Source organism: Pezoporus wallicus, unplaced genomic scaffold (genome assembly GCF_028554395.1).
Source record: "Pezoporus wallicus isolate ANWC-B61680 ecotype Strahan unplaced genomic scaffold, APGP_CSIRO_Pwel_v1 contig_4238, whole genome shotgun sequence".
Taxonomy (NCBI): Eukaryota; Metazoa; Chordata; class Aves; order Psittaciformes; family Psittacidae; genus Pezoporus; species Pezoporus wallicus.
In genome coordinates this window covers 2,494,299-2,513,033 of record NW_026637932.1, presented here as the reverse complement: position 1 = coordinate 2,513,033, position 18,735 = coordinate 2,494,299, and the positions used below count along the sequence as shown (strand labels likewise).

Below are 18,735 nucleotides of genomic sequence, written 5' to 3'. Positions count from 1 at the left end.
TTCCACAGCTTTCATATTTTTGACGCATAAAAATAATTTAGTTTGCTTTGCTGCGATGTAAAACGCAGGAGCTCCGAAGTGTGATTTCTCTGGAGTACCCGGTGCTCGTTCCTGGTGGCACGCAGGGACCATCCACCCTGCTTACGGCAGACAGAAAGAATCCTTGCTGCCTGCCATGCCTGTCTCTACAGTTCTCTTAAAATGCCCGCTCTTTTTGGTTTAGCCTTGTCCTTATTTCCCCTCTTTCTCTCACACCAGCGCTCTCACAGGTTCCTGCAGCACTAACTGGGCAGCTGGTGACCGGACGCAGCTACCGTAACCGGGCTTTACACCGGGCACTGCCCCCGCCAGGCAGCAACACCGAGGGGACCGTGTCCACGGTGCTGTGAAAGTGGCCGAGACCCAGGACAGGAGACCGTTTCCTTGAAGTCCAGTTAATAACTTTAATCCCTTAATTGCATGTAAGTGCAATAACTCAAGCATGTCAGTCATTCCACTTCGCTCTCTGTGCCGCTGGCTGCTCTTTGTAACTACAGTTCTGTGACCCGAAAAGGGATTTCTATTACAGATGGGGCACAACTAGCGATAATGTAAGCGTTACCTTTTTTCCTCCTGGTGCAGAAGCCCAGGTTAGTAAATCTGGAGGCGGCATTACGGCGGCATACTTCAGAGAGTGTATGTCCCGTGGGGAGCCCTCACTGGCGGAGATGTGAAGCAGAAGGTGACAGACGCTCTGCGCGCCCAGCCCTGCCCCCGGGGCTGGGACGGGCTGGCGGAGGCCGCCGAAGACCCCAGACCTGCCCGCCGAGGAGCCGCGCCGGCCGGGAGCGAGGGGGACGGGGACAGGGAGCGGGACCGGTAGCGGCGGGGTGTGTGTGACGGCCGCTCCGCTCCGCGGCGCCAGCAGCCCCGGTCCCGCTGCCCGCGCGACAGCAGGGCAGGGAGCGGCGGGACCTCACCGGCAGCGACACGCCCCAGCGGCAGGTATGCGGTATGCCCTGGGCTGTACGCCGTGCGCTGTACGCCGCAGCCTCTCCTTTAAAAGCGCGAAGCAGTGCCCTCGGCCTCCAGCTCTTGGCTTTGGGATGCCACGGTAAATCAGCGCCCGCCGGGCCCGCGTGGCCGGGACTGCGGGAGAGGCCGGAGGCGGCTGCTGCCGGGGAATCGCCGGTGGCCGGCGGCGGCGCGACCTGACCGGCTGAGCGAGTCCCGGCTGGCTCCAAGTGCGTTGTTCAGCCGTCCGTGGCGGCTCGGGGGAGCGGCGGGGGCACGGCACCGGCTGCGCTGCGGCGACGGGACGGGGGGGAAGGGGCCGCCGGGTTTGGGCGCTGCCGCTGCGGTACCTCCGCTGCGGGGCCCGGGCTGCCTCCGCCTAACGCTGTGCGTTGTGTTTGCGAGGGACATCAACTCAAGCCGGTACCGTGAGGTCAAGAAGTATTATTTATGTATTTATCTGTGTGTTTATTTGTAAATCAAGCACGTGCATTGTCAGGAATATTGCAGTATCAGAGCAGGGCTTCACTTGGAAATGATTGATCAGCGGTAAGAAAGACGAGTGGGAACGGTGGCATGCTGTGTCCTGCGGGACAATGGCGACCTGGCAAAACAGGAGCTGATTTTTTCTTTTTTTTTTTATCTTAAGCCTGCTTTTATGGGCCTGTTCTTAGTGTTAAACTGCTGATTCAGAACTTTTCTTGCCCTCTCTGACATCTGGGGAAGTTCAAGGTCTTGAATCGTATCTGAAAGCAGCCTCGTGTTCCGGCGTGTGCAATGGCTGCTGGAGGAGAGGGGATGTGATCTGTGTGTTTTTAAAAATTTATCTTGGTGATGATTTGTTGTTTAAATTCTATGAGAAACTTTCTTTATGCAAATTGAAAATGATTTGTCCAATATAGCACATGTCTAAATTCATTCACGACCTAGGCTGTCTCCTCTGTTCTTAATGTCAGGAATCTTTTATCTGAAATAAACATTCCCGGCTACCTGTTAAGTACTTTATAAAACATGTATAAAATGGGAGTCAGTGAAGTTAATAACAGATGAACATCTGTTGAATACTATGGAGAGTAACATCTCAAACTGTGTTTATAGATTCTCTTCCAATCTTTCCCCTCAAACTCATCTAAACCATGAGCCTCTTCAGCTAATCACGATGCTTGGATACAATCACCTTTTGGTCTTTTTGTCTGCTTCATGATCACCACTGCTTTGCACTCAGTCTTTTATGGCTGAAGAAATAGACATAATCTTACTAAATGACAAGTTAATGCACTCAGGTAATTTATCTGAGCTGCAATTTTGCATGCTGGGTCCCCATTTCCAAGAGTGCTAATACTAATGTCAAAGAAAAATGCTGCCTGTCTTGGAAATTCCATTTCTTTCAAGGGCTGGACAGTGGGCTTGGAGATGGGGGAAATACTAGCTACAGAAATAGGTAAGTTTTCCAGAAAACTGAATGCTCATGAGAGGCTTTTGGTACTCTTCTGGACGCAGAAGGAAGTGAGTCAGGATGTCTTGCATATATGATGATGTTGGCAAGTAAGAGAGGAAGCAAGTTTTTAGCAAGTGACTCCGTAATTCCAAAGGGACAGAAATTCCACTATCAAATAAGCGTCCTGACAGTCTATCTGCAATTTAAGAGCTTGCCAAACTTTTCTTAGGGATCTGCAGAACATGTGCAATATTATGAAGAAGGTCTTAAATTCAGTGCTATGTTCAAGTGCGTTTCACAGAAGATACACATCTTTGGATCCAGTTGTCAGTGCAGACTGATCTGATGCTACTGTATTCATGCTTGCCTGTTTTCTGACTGACATGAGCTTCTCTTCATTTCAGAAATGGAAAATCCTGAAGTGGCTGTGAGCAGCTGCAGTGCTCAAGATGATGAAAACCTTTGCAGTTACAAACGACACCTGTCAATATCACAGGAGGGAATTTTGGAAGACCAGCTTAGAAGGAAATTAAAATTCTTCTTCATGAACCCATGTGAGAAATTCTGGGCCCGGGGCAGGAAACCTTGGAAACTTGGGATTCAGCTACTCAAAATAGCAATGGTTACTGTTCAGGTGAGTAACTATGGGAGCAGGGACTCTTCTTACCTCATGGGAAGTCAAACGCGTGCCGGTGACAAATGCTGTTTGTGGCGTGGTGCAGAGAAAGGGAGAAGATAGACTGCAAAACTGTCTTAGTTGCATATATGTAGCTTAGGTCTAGTGTGAGGCATCCCTACCCATGGCAGGGAGGTTGAAACTAGACGATCTTAAGGTCCTTTCCAACTCTAACTATCCTGTGATTCTATGGTTTAATGATTCTATGTCATAATTTTCTCCTAAAAATGTTGACTGAAAAAATAGCTTTCCTAAGAGTAGAGATGAAAGGAACCATGTTTAAGGGCTCAGCTTGACTTCTTACATTACTTTTTTTTTCTTCCCCTAAAGGATGGTGTCTATTCCCCCAATAACTTCTTCCCTGCAAGTGTCTGAGGGAAGGAACAGTTGTTCATGTTTCAATGTCACGGTTATAAGAACTGAAACGAGTGGCTTTTTCACCATGCTTGCTTGTATCTTTTGTATGGTATACAAACTCTTGTATTGAGAAAACCCCAGAAATTCTGCTCCAGTCTTCCTGTCACTCAGCCTTGCACCATAGATGTCAACACATTTATCTACTGCACAAAAGGCAACTGTTTGTCTCAAAGTTTTGTGCTTAAGGAGGAAGAAGATCTTTCACAAAGCCTCTCCAGTGCCTGAAATGATGATCCTTCAGAGTTTTCTGCATGTGATTTACCTTTATGGTGGTGTTGGTGCCATGACAATGCAAGTATAGTGAAGAATGTTTTCCGTGGTTGCGTGACCGATGTGACAAACTGCAGAAATAATAGTTCTCCTGCTATACATCTGGCATTGTGTTTGTATCCCTTCCTTTCTGCTTCAGTTTTAAATGTATCATCATCCTCTCGTCATCTGTCTCATTTTCCAACTAGAAATAAAATTTGATGGTGGGAGAGCCTAAATAAGAAAGAAACTAGTGCTGATTTAGCCTTTTCAGAAAAAGAAACTGCCTGTAGGTAATTCAGTCTTAGCACTGTTGATTTGCTGGTGTATTACTTGTGCCCAGCACACGGAGCTTGCCCACAGAGCATTTTAGTATCTCTCTGAGTTATCCTTATCAAAATCTACATATCCAGTTTGCATCATGGCCGTAAAACTTATCTGTAGACTACTGATTCGGACTTATCTCTGATGAGTTTCTTCACAATGCTCTTGGCACTAGATTTGAAACAATAGTCACTGAAGAAAATTGTGAGCTCCCACAAACAATATATCATATTCTTCTAGAAAACTTTTCCAATCTGGATAGTAGCAAGCAGGGGTTTATGCTATTATTTGTTGGAGTATATTTGTTATATTAGTTTGTCAGAGGTTATGCTGTTACAAGCACAGTTTTGATTGGTTATTCTCAAAGCACCTTTCCTGAAACATGAGGAAGAAATACTTGGTTTTCTGTCCTCAATTTGCTTTTTGTGTGTTGGAGTAAGGACTTCAAAGCAGGGTCTGGCTAAGTCCTGTCCTGCCTTTTTGCCTGAAGAACACTGATATTCCCCAAGGCAAGTCGTATTAATGTCAGGCTGAACTAACAAAGCACATGTAACAGTATATAGGTAGCTTGAATTTGAGATGGTATCCTTTTCTTTGTAAAAATGCGAGTCCTTGGCCAAGATGCTGGTAAATGTGTTAAAGGGACATTCTGGAAACCCATTGTTTCCTTAAAGTCAAACTTTCTTTTGACCGTCTGTGAAATGGAGTATTCTGCGTGTAACTGCCGTGTCTACCAGTGTGACAAAAGAGTGGCTGTTTGTAGGACAGAATTCATATGCTAATCCAGAAGCCAACTTTGTCTTTGAACGGGAAATATAAATGTATTTTTCAGCTGGTGGTTTTTGGACTGAGCAATCAAATGGTGGTTGCCTTCAAAGAAGAGAACACTGTTGCATTCAAACATCTCTTCTTGAAAGGATACATGGACAGAATGGATGATACCTATGCTGTATACACACAAACAGATGTCTATGATCAGATATTCTTTGCAATAAACCAGGTAAGGACTGTTGCTGCAATATATACTATATATATGCTCTTTACCTGGGTACCTTTCCTTCTTCCACCTTCCCTGATGGTGCCTGAAACAACTTCTGTGCCTGTTGCTTAAGATTAGAGTGTTGACTCATTTAGGTTTTCTGTCACTGCCAGAGCATTGTACTGTGGCAACATTCTTAAAGCTAATCAGCATACTACTTCTGCACTAAATGTGCAGTCCTTGGATTTGTGCCAGAGTTCTTTGCAAGTATCAAATTAGACTTTCTAGTAAGGAGAAGAGAAAAAAGTAATAAGCAAAAAGGTATCTAGATCAAAATCCTGCACTTACTTTTTTGGTCAAATACCTTGAAGTATTTGAGAACTCAGCTGTAGTGTGGTGTAGGTTTCCAAGTTCTTTTTTCATTTTAAATGAAAGAGATGGGTTATGGCACAGATCCAAACACTTCTGGGTTGTTTTCTGGTTGGCTGGGTTTTTTCAGACTAACAGTTTTGGTGCCATCTAAGTTGGTTTGTCTGTTTGTTCTGAACTTTAGTACTTACAGCTGCCCAACATCTCTGTTGGAAACCATGCTTATGAGAAGAAGGGAGCAGAAGAGACAGCTCTGGCCCTCTGTCAGCAGTTCTACAAACGAGGAATCATCTCTCCTGGAAATGACACCTTTGATATAGACCCAGAGATTGTGACTGGTGATGAACCTCATCTGTTCTATCAGTTCTTTGGGAGGGGGGACCCTACATTTATGATAAATTCTTAAAACCCCCTCACAGTACTGTATAGTCCTATCACATGATCTGTATTGAACTTATTACCAGCCAAAACTGGTAAGAAAACTACTGTGTAACTAACCTCTAGCCCTCCAAGGCCTTTTAGTCTCCTGCCACAGACCGAGTGATGAGCTGTTGGCACTGATGGCCACCTAACACAAGTATTTTGGGCTAATTTCAGGAGCAGTCCCTGTGAATTCATGATTAATAACTTGGCTAGTGTTCAGGGAAGCCAACGTATTTGTCAACTGGCTTCCTAAATGACCCCTCACTTAAGCATGCTATCTTGTCTGCTATAGTCATCAGCTCTTTACAGCCTCGGGAGTAGGAATGGCAGATTACAGTTAAAAGAGCATGATAACCCATGAGATGTTGTTGTGAGTCCTTATCCATTGCAGACTGCTTGTATGTTGAGCCAATGATACCATTAGACAACACAACAGTGGGAAAGCACAATTTGAATTTCACTCTGGATTTCCACAGGTGAGGGGGAAGTAGCACCTCCTGTATTGGGGTATTTGTGCATTTTCCCTGTGAAAAGCTAATACGGAGCTCTATTGCAGACTGGTGATGGTGCAGCTCAAGTTCAATTTGAAGGCAGTCAACCTCCAGACTGTTCGTCACCACGAGCTCCCTGACTGTTACGATTTCACTCTAAGGGTAGGTGGAAACCTGCCATGTGTCTTTCTATTCAAAATGAGAAATCATTCCTGCTGATTTACCATACACAGTCTGTGCAGGTGCTTTCTGAAGTGTTGGGCACCACTGACTGGTCCACACTGGTGTCTGGATTACTCTGTCATGGGTTAGTGTACCCTGTAAATACTGCTGGTTGTCACTGTGCGAAGTTAAGCTTTGAGTGTTCATGATGTGGTCCTGAAACACTCGTTTGCCTTACAGCCTTTTGTGCTCTAGTCCATCTGAAGTATAATGAAAGCATAAACCTCTTCTCTTTAGAGAGATGCTTCTATAAAAGGTTGTTTTCAGATCATAGAGGAATGAGGCTGTAGTTTAAAAGAATTCCATTTAGTATCTAGTTAATCAAGCAATTTATGGCAAATATATTGTTCACCAGGTTTGTTTTTCACTTTGACAGCATTTATTTGAATAAACTGGAATTGCATTAGGCTTGAATACATTTTGTAACTTCTCCCCTAGGAGGATTATTCTGAATCATTATGCAGGCTTAGCTTACAGTGTGCTACATATGTAATGGTTTGACTTTAAAAAGACATACACTTTTTTGTTTGTTTGTTTGTTTTGTTAATACAGATAGTGTTTGATAACAAAGCACACAGTGGAAGAATCAAAATAAGTCTAGACAATGACATAGAGATCAGGGAATGTAAAGACTGGCATGTTTCTGGATCAAGTAAGTGACATAAATACATTCAAATTTTCATGTTAAATTTTCGCCACACTAGCACAATGTTTGTTAAACTCTTCCTTTGTTAAAAGATGAGGCACTATTCGCATACATTCCCTAGTGGCTTGGCTCTAAATCCTGATTTTCTAAGGTATTGTTCTTCAACCTCTGATCTGAAACCCTGGGAACCAGCCACACCATTACTTTCCTTAGCAGTTCTCCAGCCTTGCACCTTAGATTGATAGTGTCAAACCAGTGATACACCTCACTGTGAATCCTTCTAGCTTTGGCTACTGAACTTATGCTCTTCATTGCTTAAGGTAGGCTGTGAACCGTTCTAGCACTAGGCAACAGAAGGACACATGATAGTGTTGGAAAGTAGAAACCGATTCTTATTTCAGGACGTAGCACCAGGAAAGATAAGGAAGTGCTGTTGATAAGGCTTGCTAGAGTGGAATGGCTAGAAACACTTCTACTGGTGCTGAAATGTTGTTTGGCTTGTATTTTGGTGTACAGAAATGCACAGTATGGCTAAATTATATTAAATAGTTACTCACAAGAGTACCCCTTGTTGGCACCTATTGGGTCTGGTCAAAACATTGCCTGAGATCTTTTTTGATTAGAGAAAATAATCTCTTTGAAAGTCAGAAGCTTTCCAAGACTTTAAATTCCATTTAATTTTTTATTTTTTGCTGAGTTAAGCAATAGGATGAATCAGGTCCATTTTTCTACTTGGCTGCTTTCCCTTTTGCTGTGCCTACATCAGGAAATTAAAAGCTGGTAGTGAAAAAGAGAAGTTTTGGGCTTTTATTTTAAAGATCCGGATTGGAATAAATTTGGAGGAATTTAATGAAATGCATTACAGAGTACGAAACACTCCGCTTTGGCAAATGCATGTTTCACTACACGCTGCGTAGGAAGTAACTTTGCTAGTTGCCGTGTTACAAATGCACACCAGATGGCATGCTACCTCCAAAAGATTGCTAGTGCAGCAGCGCAAGAAGGTTTTGATACCGGGCTTCTGTAATAATCCACATCTGATACCTGTGTAGATTGCCTCTATAACAGTTTTCAAAATCATCTCCTGGAGTACCCTGTATTATTTTCTGAAAGCCAAGGACGAATACAAAGGTAATGATTACAATAGGACAATAACAAGTTGTTGCTATTCTGGACTACACTGCAAACCCAGTTTAAATGGCAACGGTACATGTGTTAGTGACTCTGGTATAAGCAAAAAGGTGTGCTTTTTCTGAATAGTGCAGTTTGTGAAGTCAACTAGAACTTCAGTACAGCATTTTGGAGAATTGCTATGTCTTGAAAATTTAGCTTGAATTTATTTCAGTTGTTTTTCTCAATCACTCTTTAGCATTAAAAATGTAATTATATCGTCTCATTAAGCTTCAGCTATATGATAGGTATAAAAAAGGGGGTCTAGCTGTCAAATTTTGCACCAGCTCTACCTTAGTTTATCAAGACTGTGAATTTTAGTAACATAAGAGATGGAGAACTGAAGTCTAGCTCAGTGCTGGTCTTGGCCAGCTGGGCAGCAGTGTAAATTATCTGCGCTGCTCTAGGACAGAAAACCCACCTGATAGTGAAGTACTCGTCTGGAAAAGAAGATACATAGTTCCTGGGATATTTTTTTGACACGTTCTGTCACTCCAGAGGCCATTCCAGTGATCATAAAACGGACAACTCCCACCTCAAATTCTGCCAGGCTGTAAGAAGCACTCTCTCTGGTATATTTTTGATGTGGTATCAGCCTTCCTAAATTAACGGAAGTGGTGGTATCCATGGTGCAGATGCACTTGTGTCTCATGAAAATACGTCAGATAGATAAACTTCTGGGGGAAAAATGTTAACATTTTTCTTAATTAAATTGTATAAATAAAGTCAACATTGAAACTTGATTCTTGTTTCAATATTCAAGATGATCAACAAGATGAAATGCATCTGACTATGAATATATATGTACATTTTTGTTCTTGCAGTACAGAAGAACACTCATTACATGATGATCTTTGATGCTTTTGTTATATTGACTTGTCTGGCTTCACTAATCCTTTGCACACGATCAGTGGTTAAAGGAATTCAGCTCCAAAGGGTGGGTATAAGTCTTTCCTTGGAAAGCCTTCGTGTCTTGTGTAAGTCTAATTTACCTTTTTCTTTCCTCTTTTCGCCTAGGAATTTGTAAGCTTTTTCCTATATTATTATAAGAAAGAAGTATCTTTCAGTGATCAAATGGAATTTGTCAATGGGTGGTACATCATGATTATGGTCAGTGATGTCTTAACTTTTGTTGGATCAACTCTGAAGATGGAGATACAAGCCAAGGTGAGTTTTTTACACCGTCAGGTAGAAGCAAAACTGATTGTCGCTCTCCCAGTTAGGTTTAAATCTGTCAGAGGACTTTAGGCTGGCTAAGCTTTGTCCTGTAGTGGCATGAAGTTTTAAAATCCCATCTTCTCCTCTGCAATTGTAACTGGTATGTGTTGTTTCCAATTGAGAGATTAAAAAAAACTCTGATTATCTCTAGATATTTTAGTTTTAATTACCTTTGCTTCTTTGTGACACCAAGGAATAAAATTAACTTAATCTCTGGAAGTCTGAGACTACTTTCTCTCTTCTCCATTTAGGACCACTTATATTTACTAATTTGATGATGTATTTATTTTATTTTAATTTAGCATTTAACTTTCTGTTCCCTATTTAACAAGTGTTTAACCAGCACAGAGACTCTCTCCTTAAACATCACTTTGCTGCTTTCCCAGCTTCTGTTTTTCAGCATGTACAGAACAGTCAGCCACAGCCAGGAGCTAGGCCTAAAATATCTAAGATAAACTTGATAATGAAAAAAAAAAAAGGCCAACTTTTAAAAACATATTATATGAACCAGAATTAGGGAAGAAAAATTATTAAAATAAATCCTGAAGCACTCTAATATTTAGCTAATGTTGTTCACCAAATCTCTAGCAGACTTTGAAGTGTGACATTGCAACACAGCAGACTTTGGACAGTAGTGGTGAAAGGATGGGCCTGAAATCCATCTGGTGACAGCTTTACTATCCTAAATGCCCTGTACAAACTGCCCTATCTTACCTTAGGAACTATAAACTCAGTTGTTAAGTAGGAAGAAGCTGTGAGGAACTTGGCTAAGAGATAGCTTCATTCTGCTTCAAGAGAAGTGAAGACAAGAATATGGTTGGAGTAAGATCTTGTATTTGGGATTCCAGTATCTTATAAATACATCTCTTTCTATATGTTTCTGTTCTAAGAGAGTATTTTACTAAAACTCTTCTCTAATGAAGTACATTTCCCTTCATTTCGCAAGCCTTGCAGACCATAATAACAAGATCTTGTTCCATGTTACTTAGTGGCTGAATAGTAAGTTCACATTAAAGTAGCCTAAATTTGTGTTTTGTCAAGCTGTAAATGAATTATAGTAATATAAAAAATTAGAAAACTCTTAGAGGACTAAAACCATAAAATAAAGAAAAATTCTTACTCAGTAAGTTGTCATGAACCATTTCAGAGTAGAGCTGCAATTCAGGGAACAGGGTATATGCTAACTTGGACAAAACAGCCAGTATGTATAGGTGGAAAAAGGTAATGAAGAGCAAATAAAATATAAATGAAGTCCTGGTTAGAATTAATTAGAAGCTGATTAGTCTTCTCCTTGAAACTGTCTATGCCTTACAGTTCCTGGCTACCTCACAAGGTCTTCCTTAGTACTTACCTGAGCTCTGGTGACAAGTCATGCTATTTCTTACAAACTGCTTTGCCTCCATACTGGAAGAACCTTCTATGTTCTGCTGTTCTAAAGTCATATCTACACTGTCCATTGGGATACAGTAGAGAAATTCCCAAGCTGCTCTGGGGAATCTGCCAATGCAGATTCCAGAAGCAGTTACTGGAGGCCTGGAAGCAGCATAAAAATGTTTGCAGTGCCACTCTGCAGGTCTTAGTGAGCCATGTACAGAGGGGGTGCCTCTGCACCCACCATGCTGCTGTGCTGTTGGCCTTGCAAATGAAGCTTGTCTTGTCAGGATCTGTTTTGCAAACAGCCATATATGTAAAGGCATGGGAAATGAGTTACACTTGAAAGTGCCCTTCCTCTCTGGTGGGACTTCAGCTGTCTAATGCATATTGCCCCAAACTAAATTTTAATGGGAGAGGTTGCTAAGATAAACTGTCTTTCTTAACAGATCTTTGTAGTAACGAGAGTTGCAATTTAGAACCTGTTGTTCTAAATTTAGTTGTTATAATACTTGATATATATATTTTATTTATTTCCCCCCTTTTTTTTTTGTTTTAGAGTCTGACAAGTTACGATGTGTGTAGCATACTTCTCGGAACATCGACTATGCTTGTGTGGCTTGGAGTCATTCGCTACCTAGGTTTCTTTCAGAAGTATAATGTAAGGATCTTCTGGGATCTTCGTGCTGTTGGTATTTATTCTGTTTGTTGCTATAAGAGGGCTGGAAGAAATGCCTGATTGAATTCTAACTGTTTGCATTGCTCTGTGCAGCTTCTCATCCTAACACTGCGAGCAGCATTACCCAATGTAATGAGGTTCTGCTGTTGTGCTGCTATGATCTACTTGGGCTACTGTTTCTGTGGATGGATTGTGCTGGGACCGTACCATGTGAAGGTAATATACTTCCCATGAAACAAGTCAACTCGAATAACAGAATGGATTCCAAACAAATGAGAGATTACTGCTGTTGTCTTCTAAGTTTCCATGTCAAGGCTTCCCTTAATATAAAAATAGTGCATCCTCAACATGATGTTGCTCTGTTTGAGGAGTCTGACTTCCATGACTCAATCAGACTTTCCTTGAGTTATGAAAGCTCTGAGTCAGAAGTGGAAGCTGCTGTGACTCCCAATCATGTGCTGGTATTTTGAGAAATAATTTTCATATTGCAGAACACCAGTGTTGGACTTAAGCTTTGGAGACTTTGTCCTTGTCCCTTTTAAAAGTGAAATCGGCTTATCTGAACTGAATGTGTATGTGTGCAGGAGGTGCCAAACGTTGCTCACTCATCAAATGTTTTACTGTTTGCACCTTGTCATACTCTTGAGTGTACAAAGAGATCCAAGGCAACAGGTCATCAGCTGTGCATTTTTTTTCACGCTGTGTACAGCCTTTGGATCCAAATAAAGCAGTGATGGATGTACTTGTCTTCTTCCCTTTCTTCTAGTTTCGCTCTCTGAACATGGTTTCTGAATGCCTTTTTTCACTGATCAATGGAGATGACATGTTTGCTACCTTTGCAAAAATGCAGCAGAAAAGTTACTTGGTTTGGTTATTCAGTAGGATCTACCTCTACTCTTTCATCAGTCTGTTCATCTATATGGTGCTGAGTCTCTTCATTGCACTCATTACAGATACATATGAAACTGTCAAGGTAAGCATGGACTCTTTGTTTGGAATAAAAATGAAAGATTGGTGCTATCAAGACTCTCACCCCCCTCAATATTGTGACTTGCACTGCATGCCAATATAAAAGATAAATATAATGGCTGCTTTAGAGGGTGTAGAGTGATGATGAGAGGCTTGCAATCTTTTCCTCCTTCAGTTTTCTTACAAGTCTATCTGATTTCCAGCTCCAATGGAAGCTAAATACCTACTAAAAAGCAGTAATTTCATATTTAGTTCTGTTAATCTTCTAATTTCAGACTTGAACAATGTCTGAAAAGCGGTCTGGGGAGGATTTGGGTTATTTTATGTTTTAGCCTTGTCAAAGGTTTAACTAAGTATCAATTTCTAGCACTACCAGCAAGATGGCTTTCCAGAGACAGAACTTCAGAGATTTATATCACAGTGCAAAGACTTGCCAAACTCTGGCAGGTACAGGTTAGAGGAGGAGAGCTCTGCATCCCTCTTCTGTTGCTGTAATGGTATGTACCTGTATTAAAATTATACATTAAGGTATATGCAAAGGCAGCATGCCACAACATGTCCCTGTTATAATATTTATGAAGAGCACTTAATTTTTTTTGTGGGTGGAGGGGAAACCCTCCATCCCCCTAACATAAAATTCCTAAACTAGTTCTAAAACTTCAGAATGGAGCATTTTAGCAGAATGTCCACAGCCAAAAAACTCCTTAGGAGAGGTGAGGAAACTTGTAAATTAAGGATCGCTTAATATGAAAAACAGTACAGAAAGTTAGACAGTGTATACAGTAGCTTGGGAACCCTGTATGTATAATGTGCAAGCATTAACATTGCCTGTACTCACTGCAATAGACAGGACTCGTTCAGTGTCTTCTTACCCACTTTTTTAATGATGCTTTGTGCAGTAAGGTGTCCTAACTTAAATGGTAGTGGGCCTGAAACTTAAGGAGAAAAGCTTGCCAAGATTTTAGGACAGCATGCAGTTTAAGATGGTATTATAGCACCTGGAAAAGCATTGCCTAACTTCCGCTATGGAGAGCTTAATGCTTCAGTTATCTGAAGCTTTGTTTCTTCAGGAATACTGATTGCAGGATACGTGGTTTATATTTAACCTGGCTGGCAGCAACTCTTGAGTTTTGCTTGTTGAATGGTCCTTTGGCGGGGGAGCCTTAAAATATTTGCAGCTTGGTTAAAAAGATCAAAGACATTTGCAGCTCCTTGGTACTGGGCTTTTCTGGTGTGCTCTGTTGCTATACGCCAGATAGGTTATATTCATGAAGGGGAGGAGATGGGGATATATTTCAGAACAGGGAGAAAATAGAGCCTTACTGGAGATGAAAGTGTGGGATGAAGAAGAGCAGGGCATCTTGCTCCTGGGTAAAGGGCACAGACATGTTAATATTTCCTTTTCTGCACACAGCTCAGTTTAACCAGGCAAGAAACCCAATATGAGGCAGGACAGGGTGGGGATGTACTTTTCCCACTGACTGTAAGGCAGGGAATGGACCTCTAGATGAGCATTCAAAAAGGAAAACTTGGGTACTCTCAAGCAACTTGTTCTTCAGGAGTATTGGGCATCCAGCAGCTGCAGGCTGTGGGCTCAGAGCTGCAGGCATTTAAGTGCCACATTTCAGAGCCTTGTTTCCTAAATGGGTTACCTGCTCTTCAGTTGTTTTATCCTGGTGCAAAATGTCTTGATCCACGTGCATGCTTCACACCACGCACGCTAATGTTACAGACTGGTTTTTTGTCTGGAAATAGTGTGTTTCTTTCTCTAGAAGCTAGATCAGGGGCTGACTTTGCAGTTGCCTGCAGATACTGGACATTGCTCCATTAGCTCTATTATTGTGGCGGTCTGGTTTGACTTTAAAACAAATGATCTGTAGGAAGAAGTATGTATCTTGATGTTGCATTATGGCTTCTGCTCCTTAATTAGTCATATGGTCCTACAGGACATACAAGGCTCAGTTCTTTCACATGTTCAAAATGTTTTATGGTGATTCATAGCCGTTTCTGATCAGGGTATGTCAAATTAGTAATTAAATAGTTCAGAGTTAGTTTTAAGGTCTTTTGTACAATGAAATTGTTATTTTGATGCATGTACCTGACAACATTTCCCCCTCTCCTGTACAGGTTGTAATGAACATATGTAGTGGATTGTGAGAATGTATCATGGAGCCTTTAGAGGAGCACATATTGCAAGAACTGTAACGTGGAGCTTGTGGAAAACCTTATACCTAAAGCCTGAATTTGCTCTTCTCAAAAAACAGTGTAAGCCTGTGGCAGAAGCTTACGGTAAACTTTCTGATTAGGCACTCTCGTTACTAGTTCAGGGGTTTGGGGGTTGGTTTTTTTATTAGCTTTGTTCTATTTGTTTCCTCAGTTAAATTGCGCAGAGGGCATTAAAGAGCTGTCTTGTGTTTAGAGACTTGGCTAGATTATGTGAGTAGACTAGAAATGCACTAACTTTCAACAAGTAAAAATAGTGCTAGACAACCATAACTTTGAACATCAACTTAGCCCTCAGTACTGCAGGCTTTATCTGGCTATGGCTGACCCATCACCGAATGAATGAAAGCTCACTCTAGAGCTCTCAGCATCTTTTGTTTATCTGCACTCATAGTACAAATAAACGAAAGCTATAAAGTTTGGTATAATTTGGTTCTGGAGACATTACAGCGAATGGATGCACAACCCATTCAAATACAGCTGAGAGCATAAACCAGGTATTTTTATAAGCATAAGTACCACTTGATGTAAATAGCAGCCTCTTTGCAGAGAGGCCAGAGGTATGACAGGCCAGAACTGAAGCTTGAGGGGCGAGTTGAGGGGAGAAATGTAGGTGTTCTCCTATACCCAGAGCTGGGTAGGATCAGTTACAGTCTTCAGCTTCACAGTGTGCTGACCTTACATTTTTAAAGGAAAAGTCAGACAAAAGCACTTTCAAAATATCTATTTTTTTAATTTGAAATCTTCCTCTGGTACACAAGTCTGTAAACCTGAAGTCTAAACTAATTTAAATACACAGAAGATAGGTTTCTGAGAGTCATATCTCTCCATACTTTAGAAATGGGATGTTTCCTACCAATCTAATAACCTGGTACTGTCGGTTGCTGTCTTAGACATTAGATCTTATAAAAGTTCAGTTTTCACAACTTAGTTTATGGATATTGTTGATTGTGATACCATTTAATGGATGCCTTATTTTCTGTAGTCCATTCACTCTGGGAGCAGAAAAGAAAACCAAAGGGAAGCATATTTTAGATAACTTACATTTGTGAGCAACATTCCTGTAGTGGTGTGTGATAATGTATAATGCTGTGCACAAAAGTGGAGGACACTAAACATGTTCTTTCTGAATGTTTAAACATTGTAAATGTGCTACAATAAACAGTTCCAGCTGCAGTATGAACTGGGTGTGCCAGTATTCATTTTCAGAGTAAATATGTCGTGAGGTTAATATTTTTTATATAGCAGTATGCAATAATTGGCATGAAACAGTGTGTGGAGTATGTGAGCTTGCATTTCTTGTATTCAGCATAGCTCCTGTGTACCTTGGTGGGGACCTGTTCCTGTGTGATCTTGTTCAACAGCATTTCAGAGTTTGTCATAGAAACAAATAAGCAAGTGTTAAACCTTACGTTATGTGTACATTATGTGAAATTCAGCAAAAGCAAAACAAATGCAACATGTAGGCAGAACAGATGATTCACGGTATCTGAGAGTTTCCTGTATTGAGGTCCTTGTCTTCCAACAATCCCCTAAGATTGAAGAGTTTTGAAGCTTTTCAAGAAGATTCAAGGCAATCTGGCCTTGAAAAGCAAATATTAAGTGACTGTGTTTTCTACTGACACATTAAACTCCTTGTGGGTCTTTGACACCACACAATATATCTAACGTGAACATCACTATTGTATAAAATAGTTTGTGCAAGGAATTCTGACAGGGATGGCAAGCACTTTTAAGATCACTCAAATGCAAGCAGCTGACTTATTAGCAAAGCTTTTTCATACAGAGTTAAGAAAAAGCTAAGATTAATAATTTGCTCAAAATGCAAGTGCATTTTGTAAACAGCTGTGGACTTCTTTGTAAATACAGTTACAAGGCAAGCAGTAGTCTGATTTCATTCAGAAGTGGGGCAGAGTGTATGCTTGTCACTGTTAACTTACGAAATTGGCAACAAATTTCAACAACACTTGACAGAACTCTAAAATATCAGATTCCTATACAGCTTTACAGAAGCAGGGAGAAGTCATGTTTCCAAAAGCATGAAAAGATACTGTATAGAGATTCATTCAACTCCTAATAGGAGGAATCTTCCACTGAAGACTGGTTTCTGTTGCCTGAAAGACAAACTTCATTGTGAAGCTTGTTTTGCAGTTAAATCTCTGTTAGAGTCTTTAAGTAATGACCTGTGCTTGGGCTACAGCTAAAAAGTCAATCAACTGAGACACAGAAATTCAATGGAAAACCACGCTCTGCTACTCCTGCTGCAGCACACAGCTTCTAATTTAGTATTGCTCGCAGCTGTGTGGGTTTGGGGAGGAAAAGGTTGATGAATGGTGACTTGCCTTCAAATAGTTATGGCAGGATCACAGTATGAAGCCAGAGGGGAGGGCTAAGTAAAAGGAGTAGAAGGATGTGTAAAGCAAAGGATCAGATAGGGTGGGAGGAAAAGAAGGGACAACTGCTTACCAAGATAGCACAGCAACAGTTGTAGGCTGTTACATGAAAGAAAGAACAGTTCCCTGAAAGGTTACTGGCTTACACCTCCTCAAAATGTCCAGTCATGACTGCAAAAAATAAATACTGCTTGTCTTACGTATCTCATATCTATCTGATTTTTGTTTAAGAAAACCAGACACTCAAGCATGTATGGTTCACCTTGTAGTGCTGCTGGCAGTTTAAGTGCTTGCTGTCCGGGTTTCTGGCCTTGATCCATGGTGTTCAGGATCTTCATCTGCTCAAGTATTGCACCCAGCTGAGAAGAAGCCAGGCAATGCTCTGTTTTCTAGCCTACTGGCTGCATTTGAGATGAGGAACAGCTCTGCCTGAGATCTGTGGCTGCTGCTGTTCTCTGTGTGGTGGGGCTTTTACTTCATGTCAATATATGATGTGCTTGTAATGGCCTTGCAGAGACAAGATCTTATTCTAAAAGAAACCCTTGTGACTTCAACAGTATCAGTAATCTCAATATTAGTAAAGCTAGTAATACATGTAAAACTGCATCCTGGAGACATTGGTATCTTTATGCTGATACAATCAAGCAGGCATAGATATAACTGTAAAATGCAGATGGGGAGAGCAAAGAAGCAGATAAAGCTTCAGATAAAATTCATTATGCTTAAAACTGCAATTCTAAGGAAAACAAGGCTCTTGGTGTTGTCCAAGAAGTTTTGGAGGGGTAAGAGAGTTCCTTTGTTTTAGCTCTCACTGCCTGTGGAAAGAGTTGGTCAAACAATACTGACAGTGAGTGTTTCCTCATGAAAATAAGTTGCAGAGTGCTAAACCTGGCTAAAAGCTGCTTCCTACCAAGGCTCATTTCCATGTCATTTCATGCTCCAGCAGCGAGAGCTTGTTTTCAAGCAGAGCTCAGAGATCGTAACAGAATGGAGTTACGCGGAGGGGAAGAGAGAGGTGGGGGCCATACTTGTTTTTAAGTGCCAGTTTCCATGATGGATAGAAGCATATTCTCAAGGGAAGGTAAAAAGTATGCACGCAAAAGAGGAAGAAACCAAATCCATGTACATTCATATCTTTCCAATTTAAAAGAAAATGTGTAAAGGCGTAAGTTATGTCTGGCAGATGGGGAGAAAACACATGCTACCGTAAAAGACCAAACCTGTGACTGCATATGTTGGGACCATCATCTTGCCTGAACCTCCCATGCAATAGCTGCCATAATGCTTTTGCAGCTAATTTTGAGTAACTGCATACAGATGTTTGTCTGGGCTTTTGCCCCTGCTTCTCCCTTAAACAGTGTGATTGTAACCAAACACAGCATCATCTTAGAATTACTTAAGAGCCACACGCTGCCCATCCCTACTGCGTGGGCAGGCAGAACTCACAGTTGCTGCGATGAAGCCTCTTCTGAGTCTGTGTTCTGT

General features: G+C 41.3%; 1 protein-coding gene across 6 annotated transcripts; it reads left to right on the top strand.

Annotated features, from left to right (window-relative positions):
* Positions 1-116: 116 nt before the first annotated feature.
* On the top strand, positions 117-16,036 carry MCOLN3 (mucolipin TRP cation channel 3). 6 transcript variants are annotated; one of them, XM_057408351.1, is made up of 15 exons: positions 117-461; positions 622-984; positions 2,836-3,065; positions 4,930-5,097; positions 5,630-5,783; positions 6,260-6,344; positions 6,425-6,521; positions 7,134-7,233; positions 9,222-9,334; positions 9,415-9,564; positions 11,546-11,647; positions 11,759-11,881; positions 12,432-12,638; positions 13,002-13,131; positions 14,762-16,036. In XM_057408351.1, the coding sequence occupies exons 3-15, from the start codon at positions 2,838-2,840 to the stop codon at positions 14,779-14,781; spliced, it is 1,677 nt and encodes a 558-aa protein (XP_057264334.1). In that variant the 5' UTR covers positions 117-461; positions 622-984; positions 2,836-2,837; the 3' UTR covers positions 14,782-16,036. The 6 variants fall into 6 exon arrangements, with proteins under 6 accessions (XP_057264334.1, XP_057264335.1, XP_057264340.1 ...); XM_057408352.1 differs by having other exon boundaries at positions 622-991; XM_057408354.1 differs by lacking the exons at positions 117-461; positions 622-984 and adding an exon at positions 1,012-1,223.
* The last annotated feature ends 2,699 nt before the right edge of the window (positions 16,037-18,735 follow it).